The 19,226-nt window shown below is 45.4% G+C and overlaps 1 protein-coding gene and 1 long non-coding RNA gene across 6 annotated transcripts in view; one reads left to right on the forward strand and one right to left on the reverse strand.

The window, feature by feature from the left end:
• Positions 1-19,226, forward strand: part of mypn (myopalladin) — a 356,035-nt gene that overhangs the window by 179,033 nt on the left and 157,776 nt on the right. For all 5 annotated transcript variants that reach the window (XM_038822204.1, XM_038822196.1, XM_038822201.1 and 2 more), the window contains exons 4-6: positions 376-427; positions 2,448-2,571; positions 3,905-3,976. In XM_038822204.1, the coding sequence (XP_038678132.1) occupies positions 376-427; positions 2,448-2,571; positions 3,905-3,976 (248 nt within the window). The remainder of the gene's footprint in view (positions 1-375; positions 428-2,447; positions 2,572-3,904; positions 3,977-19,226) is intronic.
• LOC119979670 overlaps positions 1-19,226 on the reverse strand; it is a 236,983-nt gene that overhangs the window by 70,149 nt on the left and 147,608 nt on the right. The gene's annotated exons all lie outside the window — the stretch shown is intronic.

The following is a 19,226-nucleotide window of genomic DNA, read 5'->3' on the forward strand; positions in this document are numbered from 1 at the left end:
TCCTCTCTTTCTCTATCATTCACCAGCACCTAACTATGGGAGCTGCCTGACGCCCATCTCCACATTGATGGCAAAGCTGCCAGGCACACCTGGTGGAATGTACTGCTCACCGGACTTTTTAAAATGAGGACCGAGAATCACTATTGACCAGGCCTCAGGCCTACTATAGAAATAAGGCGATCATTCCCTGCATCTAACTCACTAGAGGTGCTAATGACCTTCTACTGCTTACACCTCTCAGTGACTGACAGCTTATTTATTTGTTTCATTTTTAACGATCCTGTTTCTATGGAATATGTAGACCTGCTATTGGAAAATATTTGCCAGTTAATTAAAACCACACCTTTAAACCTTTTTCCATTATATATTTCACAGGACTCTCTTCATCTGAATCTGAGCATGACTCTGAAAAAGAAGACATGACTCAGTAAGTACAATGAAGCCCTGTCACACTCTGCTGTATCTGACACTTTTTGTTGACCATTAGGAGAATTGGAAGTACCCAAATGGTTGGAACTTTAATGTGCTCTCAATCGAGGGCGGCAAGTAAAACGTTAGGTCAAAGTAAAGGTATTTTCATTCTGTAATCTGTGTGTATTCCGTATGTAACCTGTTATATTTACATTGGAAATATGTGATGTTGATTTCATCCACACACCAGTTTCAACCAGTGGTGTTTGCTAACTCAAACTGAAACCCCATGTGGGTATTGACTCCGGATCACCTGAAATCCTGCTAATTACCACCTCCCACCCCAACCCTATCCCCACACCCCTGTCAGCTGATGAATCAGAAGCCCATTAATTGAAAGAAGCATTGAAGGTGACAAGGGCAGCACAGTAGCACAGTGGTTAGCACAGTTGCTTCACAGCTTCAGGGTCCCAGGTTCGATTCCTGGCTTGGGTCACTGTCTGTGTGGAGTTTGCACGTTCTCCCTGTGTCTGCGTTGTTTTCCACTGGGCGCTCTGGTTTCCTCCCACAGTCCAAAGATGTATAGGTTAGGTGGATTGGCCATGCTAAATTGCCCTTAGTGACCAAAAATGGCCATGTGGGGTTACAGGGATAGGGTGGAGGTATGGGGATAGGTGGAGGTATGGGCCTGGGTAGGTGCTCTTTCCAAGGACCGGTGCAGACTCGATGGGCCGAATGGCCTCCTTCTGCACTGTAAATTCTATGAGTGTATGCTAGGCGGGGAAGCGTCTGTATTCAATACTAAGAGTGCCTTGGCAGTACTGCCATGAGCAGGATGGCTGGATCCTGAAGGACACAGCTGCTAGGCTGGGCCTAAAATGGCACCAACATGAGGGAGAAACCTACTTGACTTTGTCCTCCCTAATCTACCTTTCGAGGATGCACCTGTCCATGACAGTATCGGCAGGAGTGACCACCGCACAGCTTTGTGAAGATAAAGTCCTGTCTTCACATTGACAATACCCTCGTGTTGTGTGGCATGACCACCTTGGTAAATGGGATAGACCTTGAACAGGTCTAGCAACTGGAAATGAGGTATCTATGAGTCACTTTGGGGCATTGGCAGCAGCAGAATTGCATTCAACCACAATCTGTAACCTCATGGTCTGACATATCCCTCACTCTACCATGGGGCGGGAGTCTCCAAAAATGGGGCTATGTCCCCACGTCTGCGAGAAAATGGGCACGACTTGCTCTGGACTTTTTTCTAGAAAGTCCTGAGTGATTCTCCGTTTTGAAAGGGCCAAGCTGGGCCCCAGAGTAGTCCTCGCAGCTGCCGATACGGGGCCCTGCACATCCGGCCGTGCGTCCGCGCATGCGCGCGGCGGCCGCCTGTGGTGGGCCGGCTCCGTAAATATAGCCTCCCCCCCCCAGATATCGCGTGCCCACCGATCAGTGGCCCCCGATCATGAGCCTGGCCGTCCTGGAGGCCCCCCCCCCTACGGTGACGGATCCCCCCCCCCGCTCTCCATCAGGGTGGCCTCAGACTGGGTCCACGGTTGCCACTCCAAACTCCCGCTGGGTGGAACCATGAGTGAACCACGCCGGCGGGAACTCGGCCAGTTGTCGGTGGAGAATCGCCACGGGCGCCTCTTTCAATGGCCCCGACTGGTGGTGATTCTCCAGTCCGTGCCGAGCACGATTTTGGCGCGGAGGCTCGTAGAATCCCGCCCATTATCTTTAAGCCTGGGCATTAACCCTGGTTCAATGAAGAGTGCAGGAGGGCATCCCCAGAGCAACACCAGACATACCTAAAAATGAGGTGTCAACTTGGTGAAGCTACAACACAAGGACTGCTTGCGGCCCATACAGAGCAAGCAGCAAGCGATAGGCCAAGTTCAGGGAATGCGATTATTTGTGGATTTTATTTTGAAGTGAATGATGTTTTAAAGTTTAGATTATGTAAGATTGAAAATAATTGAAATCCAAAAGGTTATCAGGTATTGGCTCTAACCAACAATATGTTTTATATGTAGGGTTCAGGAAAAGATTAACATTACTGCTACAGCTCCATCCCCATCCAATCCTACAACTGTTCATACAGAGTTTCAACAGTTACACTCCACAGTCGATTCACCTCCAGTGCGACCAATTCATCAGGTATTATTGCTTCAACATTCTGTGTTCTTTTTAGAATTTACCGAGAGTCAGAGAATAGCACACTGAAGGCCAATTGGACCATCGCATCTGTCCCAGGTGGAAAAAACAGTAAAACGGGGGAATAAAAATACTGGTCCAAACTTTGTTTTTTCTATCTAGAATTACAGAGCTGGCTCTTCAATTAAAACTGTGTATTTATGGCAATGTTCCTGCTTATTTCCCATGTTCTCATTCTTAAATACTTGTCAAATTATTTTTTTAAAATTTGGGTTAAATGTTCCCGGTCAAGGCGTCGGTGGAATGGTTGTTTGAATACACAGTCAATCCCCTGAAATTGAGGTCAGGTCAGTATCCTCGGATCTTCCAGGTTTCTATGGGGCAGGATTCAAGCCCTCAGGAAGCGTGGGCTTTCACGGCAGGTCACTGCTGTCATCTGCAGTCTTCTGAAACAAGACCTTCATCCCAGTGGAGCAGGTGGACTTGCACTGCCAGTGGCTGATAAGATGTTCAATTCCGAGCCCCACCCACCTCACCCTCAGTCCCAATCTCCCTAATGCTTTGGGCAACATGGAGGAGGCACGTTAATGTCATGGCTGGCTTAAGGATCCATAGCTAATCCCGCCCATTAGTAAATCGAGTAGCTAACCTGAAGATGGCCAGTCCCACTGTTTTGGCAGTGACTAAGTCCAGAAGCTTCTTCCCTTTATTTTAAAAATTTAACGTATCTGTGCACTCAAACGATCAGGTGATGAAGGAGCTACGCTCCGAAAGCTTGTGATTCCAAATAAACCTGTTTGACTTTAACCTGGTGTTGTAAGACTTCTTACATTATGACAGGTGTAGGGGGACAATACATTTTCCCCCATGGGGATTAAAAAGTTTACAATGTTTCTTTCTGACCACTGAGCTGAATTTAATGTTGGGTGAATGGGTTGTTTCCTGTTTCTGTCAGACTAACGATGACAAGTTGCAAAATGAACTTTTTAAAAACAAAGCAGGAACTGTGACAAGCACAAGTGTCAGCATCTATAAAAAGTAAGGGCACCTTAATGTTTCAGAATTCCAGAGGGTCTGTCAACCGAGCCAACACCTTCGAGGGGAGCTACAATCAGCACAGCTGAGTCACAAATAGGACTGCAACATCACGGCACATTTTTTAATGGACTCCCCTCGAGTGTTGGGGGGGCAGGGGGCATAGGATTGGTACACTTAGAAATTAACTTGCTTGTTTTCTTCTCAGGTGCCGTTGTATCTGTTCTGCTTTTCCAGGATGTACAATTTTTTTGTTTTGACCTTTCTGATGTTGGATAAAACCGTGTTATTATTCCACTAGATACAAAGCCCCACAAATTTGCTGCAGGGATTGGATGGTCTGCCCCTCATGGCTGCTCCAGTTTTTACTAAGGTATTGTAAGTTGAAAAAAATAATTTGTTTAATTGATAAACTGATCTATCAGCCCTGAGAGAGTCTACCAATGGGTTGGGCCATTGGATGTGTTCATAGAATCATCGAGTTTACAGTGCAGGAGGCATTCGGCCCATTGTGTCTGCACCAGCCCTTGTAAAGTGCGCCCTATTTAAGCCCACGCCTCCATCCAATCCCCGTAACCCCACCTAACCTTTTGGCAATTTAGCATGGCCAATCCACCTAAGCTGAGAAGAAAACCTAAGCTGCACATCTTTGAACTGTGGGAGGAAATTGGAGCACCCGGAGGAAACTCACGTAGACACGAGGAGAAAGTCTGAACTCCACACAGTCACCCAAGGCTAGAATTGAAACCGGGACCCAGTAGCTGTGAGGCAGCAGTGCTAAACACTGTGCCGCTGATGCCATGTGGAAGCCATGTGCCAAATTTTGCAATGCCTGTTTTTTTTAAGGATTCTAGGATACAGTCAGCCTTAGCTTACCTACAGTGTTAAGATCCCAGAACAGACCCTGACATTTGTTTGGACACCGGACAAAAACCCCAACACTTACTTTAAATTTGTAAAACTGATGAGAGGAACTTTGCTCCAGGTGTGATTTCACTGACTAATAGTTACCTTTTATCTTAAAATAGGCATTATTATTAACACAGGATTAAACTACATTGACATCACAGAAAATAGATTTTCAATTAACAGTTAAACAATTCTTAACAATAAAAAGAAACACTTTAACTTCTAACTGATACCTTCTTCATCTCCAATCAAGCAAAGCCCATCACAGGTCAAAAGCCACCTGTAAATAAAGTTATAAAACACACAGTTACTTACTGTACACTGACATAGAGATTTCTTGGAAAGACTAGTTGAAGAGAGAGAGAAACCCTTTCAGACACCAGCTGTAAGTCTTGTTGTCTTTGGGAAACTACTGCTGAGCCTGACAGCCTTTGGCAAAAGCTCCTACTCAGCTTAATACTCCTATCAAAACTAAAAGCTAAACTATCTGCTACAGACCTGGCTCCTCCCATTAATTAAACCTTCTCTGTCCCACTAACTGGGTTATGACCATCTTACTAAGGCTAACCACAACCCCATAATTATCTAAAACTTCCTTTTCTGAACAAAATTCCATTAGCTCTATATGGGTAAACAAGATGCATGGCTGGAATGAATGATGGTCTCACTTTTATGACATCTTAATTTCCCTTTTTGCAGCCACAGACTCTGGATACCTCAACTTAGATTATGTAATGATATTACTGCAACAGATATATAATATAATCTGTATAAATATTTCACACATTCATCACAATAGCCTCAAGAATTTTGTTAATTTGTCTTACACCAGATTGCCAATGTTTTTTGCCAGCTCGCTCCCTCAAAACGTGGCACTACGGCTGTGCTAAATGTGACAGATTCAGAACAGTTCAAAATTGAATATCCATGAACTGCTATGGATCATCAGCATCAGTAGTTCTCAACCACAATCTGTAACCCGATTACCCAGCATGACCCCAACTCTGCCATTACCATCAAGGCAGGGGATCAACCCTGGTTCATTAAAGAGTGCAGGAGAACATGCCAGGAGCAGCACAAGGCACACCAAAAATGAGGTGTTAACACAGGTCTATATGTGCCAAACTGAAGAAGCAGCATGCAATCACACAACTAATAGATTTGATTAAAGCTGTGCTGTCCTTGTACCAGTTGTGAATGGTGGTGGACAATAAAACAACTAACTGGAGGAGCAGGCTTGACAAACATCCCCATCCTCAATGATGGGGAGGCCAGTGCAAAAGACAAAGCTGAGGTATAGAAAACCACCTTCATTGATTCACAGATATTCACAACACATAAGGGGACCATTCAGCCCGTCGTGTCCATGTCAGTCAACAAAGATCTGACTCCACTAATCCCATTTTCCAGCACTTGGCCCATAGCCCTGGAGGTTACGGCAGTGCAAGTGAATATCTAAAGTCTTCTTAAATGTTACCAGAGTTTCTGACTAAACCACCCTTGCAGGCAGTTAGTTCCAAACTCCCACCACCCTCTGGGTGAAAATGTTTCCCTCAACTCCCCTCTTAGCCTTCTATTTCTTACCTTAAATCTATACCCCCAGTTACTGACTCCTCTACTAATGGAAAAAGTGCCTTCCTATCCACCCTATCTATGCCATTCATAATCTTATACACATCTATCAGGTCGCCTCTCAACTGTTGCTGCTCTAAGGAAAACAGCCCCAGCTTATCCAATCTCTCCTCATAGCTCAGACTCTCCAGCCTAGACGGCATTCTCGGTAAATTTTCTCTGCACCCTCTCCAGTGTAATCGCACCCTTCCCAGTGTGGTGACCAGAACTGCACACAGTACTCCAGTTGTGGCCAAACCAGCGTTTTAAACAGTTCCAATATGAAGTCCTTGCTCTTGTAGTCTTAGCCTCGTCTAATAAAGGCAAGTATCCCATATGCCTTCTTAATCACCTTATTTATCTCTCTCGGCACCTTCAGGTATCTGTGGATACACATTCCAAGATCACTCTTATCTTCAGTACTGTCTAGGATTCTACCACTCATAGTGTAATCCTTTACCATATTAGCTCTTCCCAAGTGTATTACCTCACACCTTTCCGGGTTGAATTCCATTTGCCACTACTCTGCCCACCTGACCAGTCCATCAATATCCTTCTGCAGTCTATGACTATCCTCCTCACTACTTACAACCCTACCAATTTTCATGCCATCCGTGAACTTCTTCATCATACCACTTACATTTAAGTCCAAACGATTAATGTACACTGCAATTAGCAAGGGCCCCAACACCGAGCCCTACAGCATCCCACACTGGAAACAGTCTTCCAGTCACAGAAAATTCCTCTACCATCACTCTCTGCTTCCTGCCGCTCAGCCAACTTTCGATCCAATGTGTCACTTTCCCTCAGATCCCATGGGCTCTTAATTTCCTGGCCAATCTGCCATCAGGGACCATATCAGACACCATGCTAATGTTTATATAGACGACATCAAATGCATTACCCTCATCAACACTCCTGGTTATCTTCTCAGAAAATTCAATTAAATTTGTCAAACACGACTTTCCCTTAACAAATCCTTCAGCCAGAAATACCGAGTGGATCCATCTTGTCCTCCTTCTCAGGCCCCAGCATCACAGATGTCAGTCTTCAGCCAATTCGATTCACTCCACATGTTAATATGAAACAGCTGAAGGCATTGGAGACAGCAAAGGCTATGGGCCCTGACAACATCCCAGCTAAAGTGCTGAAAACTGGTCCTCCAGCTGCACCTCTAGCTAAGATGTTCTCGTATAACTACAACACTGACATCTACCTGGCAATAGGGAACATTGCTCCTGCACACAAAATGAAGAATAAATCCAACCCAGTCAATTATCCATCAGTCTATTCTCAATCATCAGCAAAGTGATGGAAAGGGTCATTGACAATTCTATAAAGCAGCGCTTACTCAGCAATAATCTGCTTACTGATACTCAGTTTGGGTTCCGCCAGAGCCACTTGGTTCCTGACCTCATTACAGCTTGGTCTAAACATGACTAGAAGAGTTGAGCTCAAGACATGACGTTAGAGTGATTACCCATGATGCCAAGGCCGCATTTCACCCAAAGGCATCCCCGGAAATATTAAGTTAATGAAAATCAGGGGGAAAGCTCTCCGGTGGTTGGAGTCCCTCTGAGCACCATGGTTGTGGTATTGGCAGCTAATCATTACAGAGTCAGGAAATTGCTGCAAAGGTTCTTCAGGGTAGGTCCTAGGTCCAAACATCCCCAGCTGCATCGTCAATAACTTTCTTTGGACTATAAGGTCAGAGGGATGGATGTTTGCAAATGATTACACAATGTTCAGCACCATTTGTGACTCTTCAAATACTGAAACCATCTGTTTCCAAATGCAATGAGATATGGACCATATTTAGGGTTCGGCTGATAAGTGCTAGGCAATGGCCCTCTGTAGCAAATGAGAATCTAACCATCTCCCCTTGACATTCAGTGACATTACCATCACTAAATCCCCAACTGTCAACATCCTGAAGGTTATCATTGACATGAAACGAAACTGGATCAGCCATGTAAATACTGTGGCTACCAGAGCAGGGCAGAGGCTTGAAATTCTGTGTTGAGTACCTCACCTCCTAACTCTCCAAAGCCTGTCCACCATTTAAAGTCAAGAGTGTGATGGAATACTCTCCACTTGCCTGGATGAGTGCTGCTCCAACAATATACAAGAGGTTTGATGCGATCCAGGACAAAGCAGCCCACTTGATTGGCACCCCAATTCACCATCTTAAACATTTGCTACCTCCATTACCTGCATTCATTGACAGCTATGTGTACTATCCACAGGATACACTGCATCACTCGCTGAGCTTCCTTACACAGCATCTTCCAAACCCACGGCCTCTCCAAGGCAGTAGGTGTAGGGAACACCCAGTCGCGTAGCGGGAATTTCTGAGATGCAGGAGCTTTAAGAAATTATGCTGACCATATCATTTCTAAATCTACTGTTGCATTGTTTTCCTATGTATTAATCATTTGTGTCCCCAGGAATCAGTAAACTATGCTTTTTATGTGAAAAATATTAATGCCAGTAGATGGCAGGCATTTTATTTTGAACTGTGCTGTTTGTTGCATCATTAGCCTTTCGACTAACTAGAATTTCATTATGCAACATTTTACAATTCAGGGGCGGGATTCTCTCGTACCCGGCGGGGCGGGGGGTCCCGGCGGGACGGAGTGGCGTGAACCACTCCGGCGTCGGTCCGGCTGGCGCCGGAGTGGTTTGCGCCCCGCCGGCTGGCGTGGAAGGCCTTTGGCGCCTCGCCAGCCGGGGCCGAAGGGACTCCGCTGGCTGGAGAGAGTCCGCGCATGCGCGGGAGCGTCAGCGGCTGCTGACGTCATCCCCGCGCATACATGGGGGGTGTTCACCCACACATCGGCCATCGCGGAGGGTGACACGGCCGATGCGTAGGAAAAGAGTGTCCCCACGGCACAGGCCCGCCCGCGGATCGGTGGGCTCTGATCGCGGGCCAGGCCATCGTGGGGGCAACCCCCGGGGCCAGATTGCCCCCCGCCCTCCCAGGACCCCGGAGCCCGCCCACGCCGCCAGGTCCTGCTGGTAAGGGACCTAGTCTGACCCAGGCTGGCGGGACTGGCAAAGAACCAGCGGGACATCGCGGGTCAGAGATTCGCCGACTGGCGCCACGCGATTCCCGCCCCCACCGAATCTCCGGTGCCAGAGAATTCGGCAGACTGCGCAGGTGGGAATCACGCCGCCCCCTGCCGATTCTCCGACCTGGCGGGGGGTTGGAGAATCCCGCCCCAGATCTCCGTTAGCTAAAATCTTCACGGCTGATCGCATTTTGCATCATTTAGATTTTCTGATACAGCCTACTCACATTATAATAGCCAGTTATCGCCTGAAGTCAATAAAATGGCTAGAGAAGTAAGATGCATCACTGAATAATAAATGCAGGACACCTGCAATGAACTTTTCTTAGTTTTGTCAATTATTTCACATTATTTCTTGCTCACTTGTAAATTTCCGTTTTATTTTTTTAAAATTAGCATTCATTTGTATTTTTCTCTCTCCATTAATTTTTGTTGCTCTGGAAGTCACCCTTTCTTCATGGTAAGATTTATTTTAACCCAGATTTCCTGCTTGCTATTGCAATAAGTTGCAACAAATGCAAAGAGTAGAAGTTGCCTTTGTAAGATTTTGGGGATCTTTGAATACCTTAAACCAGGAACAGACTTCACAGTAAAGTTTTGTTGTGAATTGACTTTATTGAGAAAGTCTGGACAAGTTTATTAAGTTCTCAGATAAATTATGCCTAACAAATTTAAGCAGTGATTTATAGTTTAACGTGGAATATATTCCAATGTCATGATCTGGACAGCAGAGTGCACAAAATAATTTCTCTCACAGTTTTGGTCTTTTGACCTGTTGCCCTTTCTAAACCAATGTGTGTCTTAACTCGTATACGGTGAACAAATGACTATGGGACTCATTTTATAAAACAGAACAATATTTATTCACGCGCACACAATGGTTATGGTTATTCATTCACACACTCCCAATCATAGGCTACACTATACCCCAATAGTTCCAAGATCTTAACTTAACTTGGCATTGCCTGACGAGCATCCAGGCCTGTTATCTGTAGTTCCGGTCTTGTAGTCCTTTGTTAGTTGGTTATCAATCTGGTTCTCTTCTGGCACTGGTCTTCCTTCTGTTGGTAGTGTGGATGGTCTCCATCGTCGGCCAGTGGAAGTCACAGTTGTTAGTTACTGCTGCTCAATGGAAAGAATGAATCTGTGCAGTAATTCTTATGCTGTTTGACTTTCGTGACTCTTGTGGTGGGCGGTCTCTGGGTCATTTGTCGATTAATTGATCAGGGCTCAATCAGCCTGATCGATAAAGTCTAATCAGGGGCTGCCACATCAATTTTGAGGTGGGCATTCAGTGGCCATAATTGAAGGTATTGGAAACATGTAGGCTCTTCCAAATAAGGAAGTTAGGTGCCGCTGTGTCTGGTAAACAACTGTGATTAACAAGACAGCTCTATTGATCTTGTTGGTGGCCTGGCGATAGCCCTTTACCTATGTTATTCGCATCAAGCTGTGAAATTGTTTCACGTCAGCGAAGCCTTTTCCTGTAGTTTTATTTGATCTGCCTGCAGCCTGCTTTTCTATACCCTTGACCACTTTTCCCAGCATTTCTTGCAGGACATCATTTTAGGTGGCCACATACCTTTGAGCATCTCTTCCTTCATCTTTCTCTCTCTTGATCCATCTTTCTCTCTCTATCTCCATCTTTCTCTTTTCCTTGTCTTTGTCGTGGTTTGTTCTTGTCTCTGGATACTCTATCTCTTCAGTGTGCAAAAAACAAAGTGAGGGTTTATATTATTCTGGCTATTACTCAATTAGCCCCTCCCGTACCCCAGTCATCTTCAGCCCACGTGTGAGAGGACACTTTCATTGACTAATTGGGTTGTGGCTGTCCCCTTACATTTTTTTAATTCATTCATGGGATATGGGTGTCACTGGCTAGACCAGCATTTATTGCCCATCCTAATTGCCCTTGAGAAGATGGTGTTGAGGTGCCTTCTTAAACCGCTGCAGTCCATGTGGTTTAGGTACACAGTGCTGTTAGGGAGGAACATTTCTATAAGGACTGACCATTGTGTCTCACTGCTTTTACACTCCATGGTTCTTTATTTGGTAGCGAGAGACACAAGCAGTGTTCCCCAGAGGTCGTGTCCTTTTCCTGCAAATAAGTTCTTTTGAAACTTGACACAAACTCCCAGAATCCGTCTGCCTTGCCGTCTTTTCCAAGCTGTGCCCTACTTGTAAATTTTCCCACTCAGTATTCCACCAATAAGAGTATCTCGTAAAGTCAAGTGTCGGTAAACTATAAGGTTAGATTTTAGGGACTGATAATAAAGTTAGATTTTAAGAAACAGTATTCTTGTTGGTAACCTAATAATGCACTTTCAAGATTCCTAGCAATCTATGATTTAAATGGAAGGAAAGTAGGCTCTTGAAGGGTGCGATGACATCTAAAATATTCGAGGACCAAATTATTGTACTTCAGTTCTTGGGCATGTTGAAGGCGAGCTTGTTTTACTGGAAAAGAGTTATTTCTCCCAGTTGAATCTTTGCATTGACTATAGTTGGGAGCATGTGTGCCTTTCACGTATGAGGTTCTGGGTTCAAGTCCCGGTCTAGGGCCTGAGCTGCCTTTTGGAAGCAATGTTAAAAGCCCCGTCTGCCTGCCTGAGTGGATGTAAAAGATCCCATGGAAATATTTCTAAAATATAGCAGTAGAATTTCCCCCCAGTTTCCTGGTCAATAATTAACCCTCAGTCAACATCGCAAAGAACAGATTATCTGGTCATTATTGCTGATGTGAGAGTTTGCTGAGTGTAATTTGGCTGCCACATTACAACAGCAACTACACTCTAAAAAGCAAAAAAGCACTTTAAGACACCCAGTGGTTACGAAAGGCACTATATAAATGCAAATCATTTTGTTTTATGCCATTATATTCTGGAGAGTTGCCTTTGCATTTAATGTCCAGTTATGTAAATATGCGACCGAGGTTTGGAAAGTGAAAGAAACTCAAATTTTATGTGCTGTGATTTTACATCCACCACATTCAGTTCTCCTGTCTTTCAGGAGATAGATTGGTCAGCATTCTGGTGAAATTAATGGTAAACTCATCTTTGCACCATAATCCTTGGTCCCTTACCAGACTCTAATAGCTTTGCCAAGGCCTGTCATCTCACAATAACTCCCTTTATTAAAGCAACAAAAAGGGCCCCAGCTACAGTGTACAACACTTTTGTCCAAGCCCGATGATCAATGGAGATTTCGGTCTGGGTGGGAACAGCGAGTTGTGAGCTCCCATCATGAATCTCCCATTGGCCAAGCTCCCCCCCCCCCCCCCCCCCCCGCTCAATAGGGGAATTTGTATTCCACAAAGCTTACAGGGAGATCTATTGATGATGCCCCGTGTCCTTCGTGTTCACCACAATATTCCCCCCCCCCCCTTAAGTCTGGTTCCCTCTCAGTACTCCCACGGAGTGACCTAGCTGGAGCCATCTTCGAATTCCTCACATAGACCTGTCTTGAATATACTTTTGGATCTCACATAATTATTATTTATTTTCATATTCACTTGTTGGGACTCCACCCTCACTGCCAGGTTTGGGAATAGTGTTGGGCTCATCTCATGCAAAGCTGCCATCTCATTAACAGTTTTGCTGGGGCGATTTCTGTTGCAGTGTGAGGTTCTATAATCAAATAATAAACGTACAAACTTGGTCTCTATGGATGCTGCCAATTGCTTTTTCATGCCGATTATAAAGGTCTGCACTACCCGTTCTGTCAGTCCATTAGACGTTGGGTGATAAGGTCCTCTTCTAATATGGCTGATGCCATTTGATTTCATGAAGGCCTGGAACACCCACTGGTGAAGGCCCTGCCATTGTCTGGAACCATCCATGTCACGTGTGCAAAAACTCTGTCATAGTTTTTTGATTGTAGCATGGGAGGTTGTGGAAATCCCCAACCATTTGGAGTGTGCATCTACTGGGATCAGGAACATAGAATCCAGAAATAGCTTTTCTCCCTTTTGAGATTTACCCCTGGTTTCAAAAATCGCCACAAGACCTCATCTACATTTGCCTGGTGCTCTTGTTCTGAATTCCCTGTGATCAGAATATCATTCAAGTACACCGTCACTTTGAGTAACCCTTGGAGTATGTTCTCCCTGAGCCGTTGGAATATGGCGTCGCTGAAGAGACCCTGAGGGGCAAATGATTCCAGTATTTCAGATGTGATCTCACCAAACCAACTGCAGCAAAACGTACTTATTCTTGTATTCCAATCCTCTCGAAATAAAGGCCAACATGCCATTGGCCTTCCTAATTGCTTGCTGCACCTACACATTAACTCGCTGTGCATCAACACGTAAAAAGTTTTACGCCTTTTACAAAGTATTCTGCTTTTTTATTTTTGTCACTCTCTCCTACATTATACTCCACCTCCCATTTTGTTGCCCAGTCACCTTTTGCGGTGGCTCGAGGCAATACCAGGTAGACTTCAAAAAGAAGGAAAGGTGGTTTTATTGGCAACTAACAAGGGTAAATTATACACAGGCACAGTCTCTATGCAGGTCTTCACTAACTCTGGCTCCAGGATTAACTCTGGCTCCAGGATTAACTCTGACCAGGACCCCACTCCCCGGGCCCCTTGCTTTTTCCCCATTGGTCATGTTTTGTGCACTCCCGCACAATAGGCCCCGAGCCAATCACATGGACCGTGAGGCCACATCCCCTAAAGAGGCCATATCCCACCTCCCTTAAGTCCTTCAATGACATATTTATAGATAAGCTATATACAGTAACTATATACATTATGGGCTGAAGAACACAAAGGAAGAGAGTCCATAACAATCCATCACAATGTTATCCTGTTGGGAGATTTTCTGGGTCTTGTAGACTGCCTTAGTCCCCCAACTGGCTCCTCCAACCCAGAGGTATTGAATTTGTCAATTTTGCCCAAGGACCAGCAAAGTCCACATGTCCACGGGGCAGTATGGTAGCACAAGTGATAGCACTGTGGCTTCACAGCGCCAGGGTCCCGGGTTAGATTCCCCACTGGGACCCTGTCTGTGTGGAGTCTGCACATCCTCCCCGTGTCTGTGTGGGTTTCCTCCAGGTGCTCCGGTTTCCTCCCATAGTCCAAAGACGTGCAGGTTAGGTGGATTGGCCATGATAAATTGCCCTTCGTGACCATAAAAGATAGGAGGGGTTATTGGGTTACGGGGATGGGGTGGAAGTGAGGGCTTAAGTGGGTCGGTGCAGACTCAATGGGCCGATTGGCCTCCTTCTGCACTGTATGTTCTATGTTCTATGTACCCATATCCACGAACGACCAGGCCACTCCCAATGGTGGAGGTTGGCCATAGGTGGCAGCGTCTGCTATGTGTGGTAGGGGTCATGCTGGAACACGTTTGTGTTCAATACTTTTATCTATACCGGGCCACCAAATGTAGTTACGAGCGAGAATTTTAATTGATGTTTGGATGAAATTGGCAGGGTGCCCAAAAGGTTCAATGCCAAGATGATTTCTTGAGGGGGTGCCAAGATCTTGGGAAATAGGAGCCGGCTCAGCGCATCAGCGATTGTAATTTGTGTGCCTGGCCGATGCTAAAAGATGTAACCATGGGCTTCCAGCATCAAAACCCACTGTTGTACTCTGGCAGAGGTGATTGGTGATATCCGCTTATCTTCATGAAGGACCCCCAATAGAAGTTTGTGGTCCATTATTATTGTGAAACGTCGTTCATAAGCATAATGGTGAAATTTCTTGACACCGTAGATGATGACAAAGCCTTTCTTCTCGATCTGTGCGTATTTACGCTCAGCCTCAAAAAGCTTTCTAGACGCGAAGGCAATTGGCCTCCCTGAGCCATGCCCCATTTTATGGCATATGACGACTCCTATCCCACACGGCGATGTTTCGCAAGTCAGAATGATGCATTTTCTCGGGACAAAGTGAACCAATAGACTCGATGACTGTAAGAACATAAGAACTAGGAGCAGGAGTAGGCCATCTGGCCCCTCGAGCCTGCTCCGCCATTCAATGAGATTATGGCTGATCTTTTGTGGACTCAGCTCCACTTTCCGGCCCGAACACCATAACCCTTAATCCCTTTTTTCTTCAAAAAACTATCTATCTTTATCTTAAAAACATTTAATGAAGGAGCCTCTGCTGCTTCACTGGGCAAAGAATTTCATAAATTCACAACCCTTTGGGTGAAGAAGTTCCTCCTAAACTCAGTCCTAAATCTACTTCCCCTTATTTTGAGGCTACGTCCCCTAGTTCTGGTTTAGCTCACTGGGCTAAATCGCTGGCTTTTAACGCAGACCAAGCAGGCCAGCAGCATGGTTCAATTCCCGTACCAACCTCCGCGGACAGGCGCCAGAATATGGCGACTTGGGGCTTTTCACAGTAACTTCATTGAAGCCTACTTGTGACAATAAGCGATTTTCATTTCATTTTCATTTCATAGTTCTGTTTCACTTGCCAGTGGAAACAACCTGCCCACATCTATCCTATCTATTCCCTTCATAATTTTATATGTTTCTATAAGATCCCCCCGCATCCTTCTGAATTCTAACGAGTACAGTCCCAGTCTACTCAACCTCGCCTCGTAATCCAACCCTTTCAGCTCTGGGATTAACCTAGTGAATCTCCTCTGCACACCCTCCAGCACCAGTACGTCCTTTCTCAGGTAAGGAGACCAAAACAAGACCTGTTTAATGTATTAGAAGGCCTGCTCCTGTGGTTCCTTCCAGTGCCAACACTGGAATTTTCTTAAGAGCAAGTGCAGTGGTGCCAATGGCGTTGCTAGGTTGGGAATGAAACAACTATTGTAGTTTACCATTCCTAAGAACGACTTTAATTCTGCCACGTTCTTAGGTGCTGGGACTTCTCTAAAGGCTCTCGCCTCACCTTCGAGTGGGTGCCTTTAGAGTCCAGTTTGAACCCAAGGTAAGTGACCTCACTGGCTTGGAAAATGCACTTCCCGCATTTCAGCCTGATTCCCGCATCTCTGAATCTTCTCAGCACCTCTTCTAAACTTGCCAGGTGCTGCTCACGTGAAACCAAAGGGAAAATGCTGGAAAATCTCAGCAGGTCTGGCAGCATCTGTTGGGAGAGAAAAGAGCTAACGTTTCGAGTCTAGATGACCCTTTGTCAAAACTGCTCATGTGATGTCCCTGTTACTAGGACATCATCTGGTTATCTGGTGTATTGAAGCCGGCCTTTATGCGTGGTATCGATCAGGAATCTTCAGCCTGTTCTAGCTGCAAGTAGGCATGACTGAGTTTGATGTACATGAGGCCCCCTGCAAACTTCATATCAAAGTCTTCAATTTGTGAAGTTGGGTATTTAACTACTTGGACTGCCTGGTTGATTGTACTTTGGTAGTCCCCACATATCCTAACTGAGTGGTCTGGTTTTAATACAGGGACAATGGGCGCTGTCTTTTCTGAAAACTGCATGGGTCTGATCACTGCAAGCTCTTCCATGCATTTAGGTTCAGCTTCCACTTTTTGGTGCAAAGCTGAAGGGACCAGTCTCACTCTGAAAAACTTGGCGTTGAGTTTGTGTTGACATAAATCTTGTGATTTACTCCTTTTGATCCAACTCGTTCTGGAACATGTCTTTATATTTGCATAATACTTTCTGGACACTGGGCTTGATTCTCCCAGCCACGTGTTTCTTGGCCGCGCGCCATGCACTGGCCGTGGGATTCTATCTTTCCGCTGCTTGTCAATCGGATTTCCCATAGCAACCAATGGGTGGGTATGCGCTGACAGCAATAAAAGTGAATTGCAATGGCCGGAGAATTCCTCTCATTGTCCGAGATTTTTAAAATTTCCAACTAGTTTAACATGATTTGGCATAACCATCAGACTTTGTTGATGCCCCTTGACAATGATCAAAAGGTAAATGGATATCTTGTTGCTGATATGGCACTGGAGTCACTGCTGTTCCCAAAATTTTCCCCATTTCCATTGTATGTGTCACCAACTTGGCTGTTGTGTCACTCAAGTTCAAAGACTAAAGACCTCCTCAAAGATATTTCAATGTTTGTTCTCCCACAACCGTGGCCGACGCCCCAGTGTTGACCTCCATCTTTAGTGGTCTTCCATTTACAGTGAGGATTATCGGAACTGGGCTCATTTTGCTCATTGTCACCTGAATTCCTCTCCAATTTTCAAAATCTGGGACAATGAGAGGAATTCTCCAGCCATTACAATTCACTTTAGAGCCATGACTTGTGTTTTCTTTTGAATTAATGCGTTCTGACGAGCGTGGCAACATGCCTGGATATGGCACTTTGTATTGCACTGAAAACAAATCAATTCTCTGCTGTGGCACAATTCTTGGAGGTGCTCTCCCTGGCATCCATAACAGTCATCTTGACCTCTGGGCTGAGGGCCCACTTCCTTCCCTGGTCACTGACAATGATCCTGTTCCTGGGAGTGTAGCGGAACTCCCACTGTGCTGGTCGACCTGGCTGTGCGCCTTGGAGCCATACCTCCCACAAATGGCTCACCGCTCTACGCACTCAGTTGCCTGAACAACTCGATCACCAGTCTAGTTTCAGCTAGTAGCTTCTTTTGTAACTTATGTTGTTAATGTTGAGGAGCAACTTTTCTTACATAGTGGGTGGGACATTGACAACATTTAAAAGGCATTTGGACAGATACATGGATAGGAAAGGTTTAGAGGGATATGGGCCAAATGCAGGCAAATGGGTTAACTAAGATGGGCTTTTTAGTTGGCATGAACCAGTTTGGACTGAAGGACCCGCCCCCGTCCCGTGGATTCACCAAAGTCTGGCAACAAAGGTGGAGATTGTATTTCCTGGGTCCCTGATAGCCGAGTTGAACTTGTATTACTGTAGTATGATCGACAGTCTGGGGCTGAAATGCTCTCTGGCCAGCTTCACCAACTGGTCAAGTTACTTAGTGTCAGGAGCTTCCGGGGATGTCAGATTTCTTATAAGGTTGTAGGTTGTTGACCTACGAACTGTTGATGGGATAACCTTTTGTTTATCCTACCCCGCTGTTACATTTGAGATGAAGAAGTAACGGAGCCACTCAATTTACTGGCTCTAGTCTTTGCCCCCTCCCCTGGACAACTGAGTCTAACTTCTCAATCATGGACATTTTCCAATCATTGTTTTATGATATCATCGATGTTTTCCAACTTCTCTGTTCCTTTTGGAAGCTTCTTCCTTCCTCCTCGAATACAATGACTGCGGGCTTGCGACCGATCCGGTTTCTACCCATCGACAATGTGGTGGCTTGAGGCAAACCAGGTAGACTTCAGTAAAAAAGAAAGTTTTATCGGTAACTAACAAGGATAACTTATATACAGGCAGAGAGTGTCTATACAGTCTTCACACTCTGCTCCAGTGTGCACTCTGACTAGGAACCCTCTACCCTGGTGCCGTGCTTCTTCCCCATTGGTTACGGTTCATGTGCTTCAGCACGATAGGCCCCAAGCCCGTCATATGGACTGTGAGGACACGCCCCTTAAAGGGGACATGTCACCACACCTATCTATATCTTTTTGAAGCCTTGGTTTCCTCCCCAAAGCTTACCTTTTCACCTAGCTTGGTGTGATCAATGAACTTAGATACATTATGCTCTGTTTCTACTTCTAAGTCATTAATATATCTGAGGCCCCAGCTCTGAATCTTGTGGCACTGCATTGCCTGCCAACTTGAAAAATCCCTGTTTATGCTTACTCTTTGCTACCTATCTTTTTTTTTCAATTAAGGGACTATTTAGAATGGCCAATCCACCCACCCTGCACATCTGTGGGTTTTAAAAAATAAATCTAGAGTACCAAATTATTTGTTTTCTAATTAAAGTAAATTTAACGTGGCCAATCCACCTACCCTGCACATCTTTTGGGTGGTGGGGATCAGACCAACACAGGCCCGGGGAGAACGTTCAAACTCCAGATGGACAGAGACCCAGGTCCAGGATTGAACCCGGGTCCTTAGCACGGTGAGGCAGAAGTGCTAACTACTGTGCAACCATGTCACCCACACATCTTTGGGTTGTGGGAGTGAGAGCCACGCAGACACAGGGAGAATGTGCTAACTCC

The sequence above is a fragment of the Scyliorhinus canicula genome, chromosome 16, assembly GCF_902713615.1.
Source record: "Scyliorhinus canicula chromosome 16, sScyCan1.1, whole genome shotgun sequence".
Lineage (NCBI taxonomy): Eukaryota > Metazoa > Chordata > Chondrichthyes > Carcharhiniformes > Scyliorhinidae > Scyliorhinus > Scyliorhinus canicula.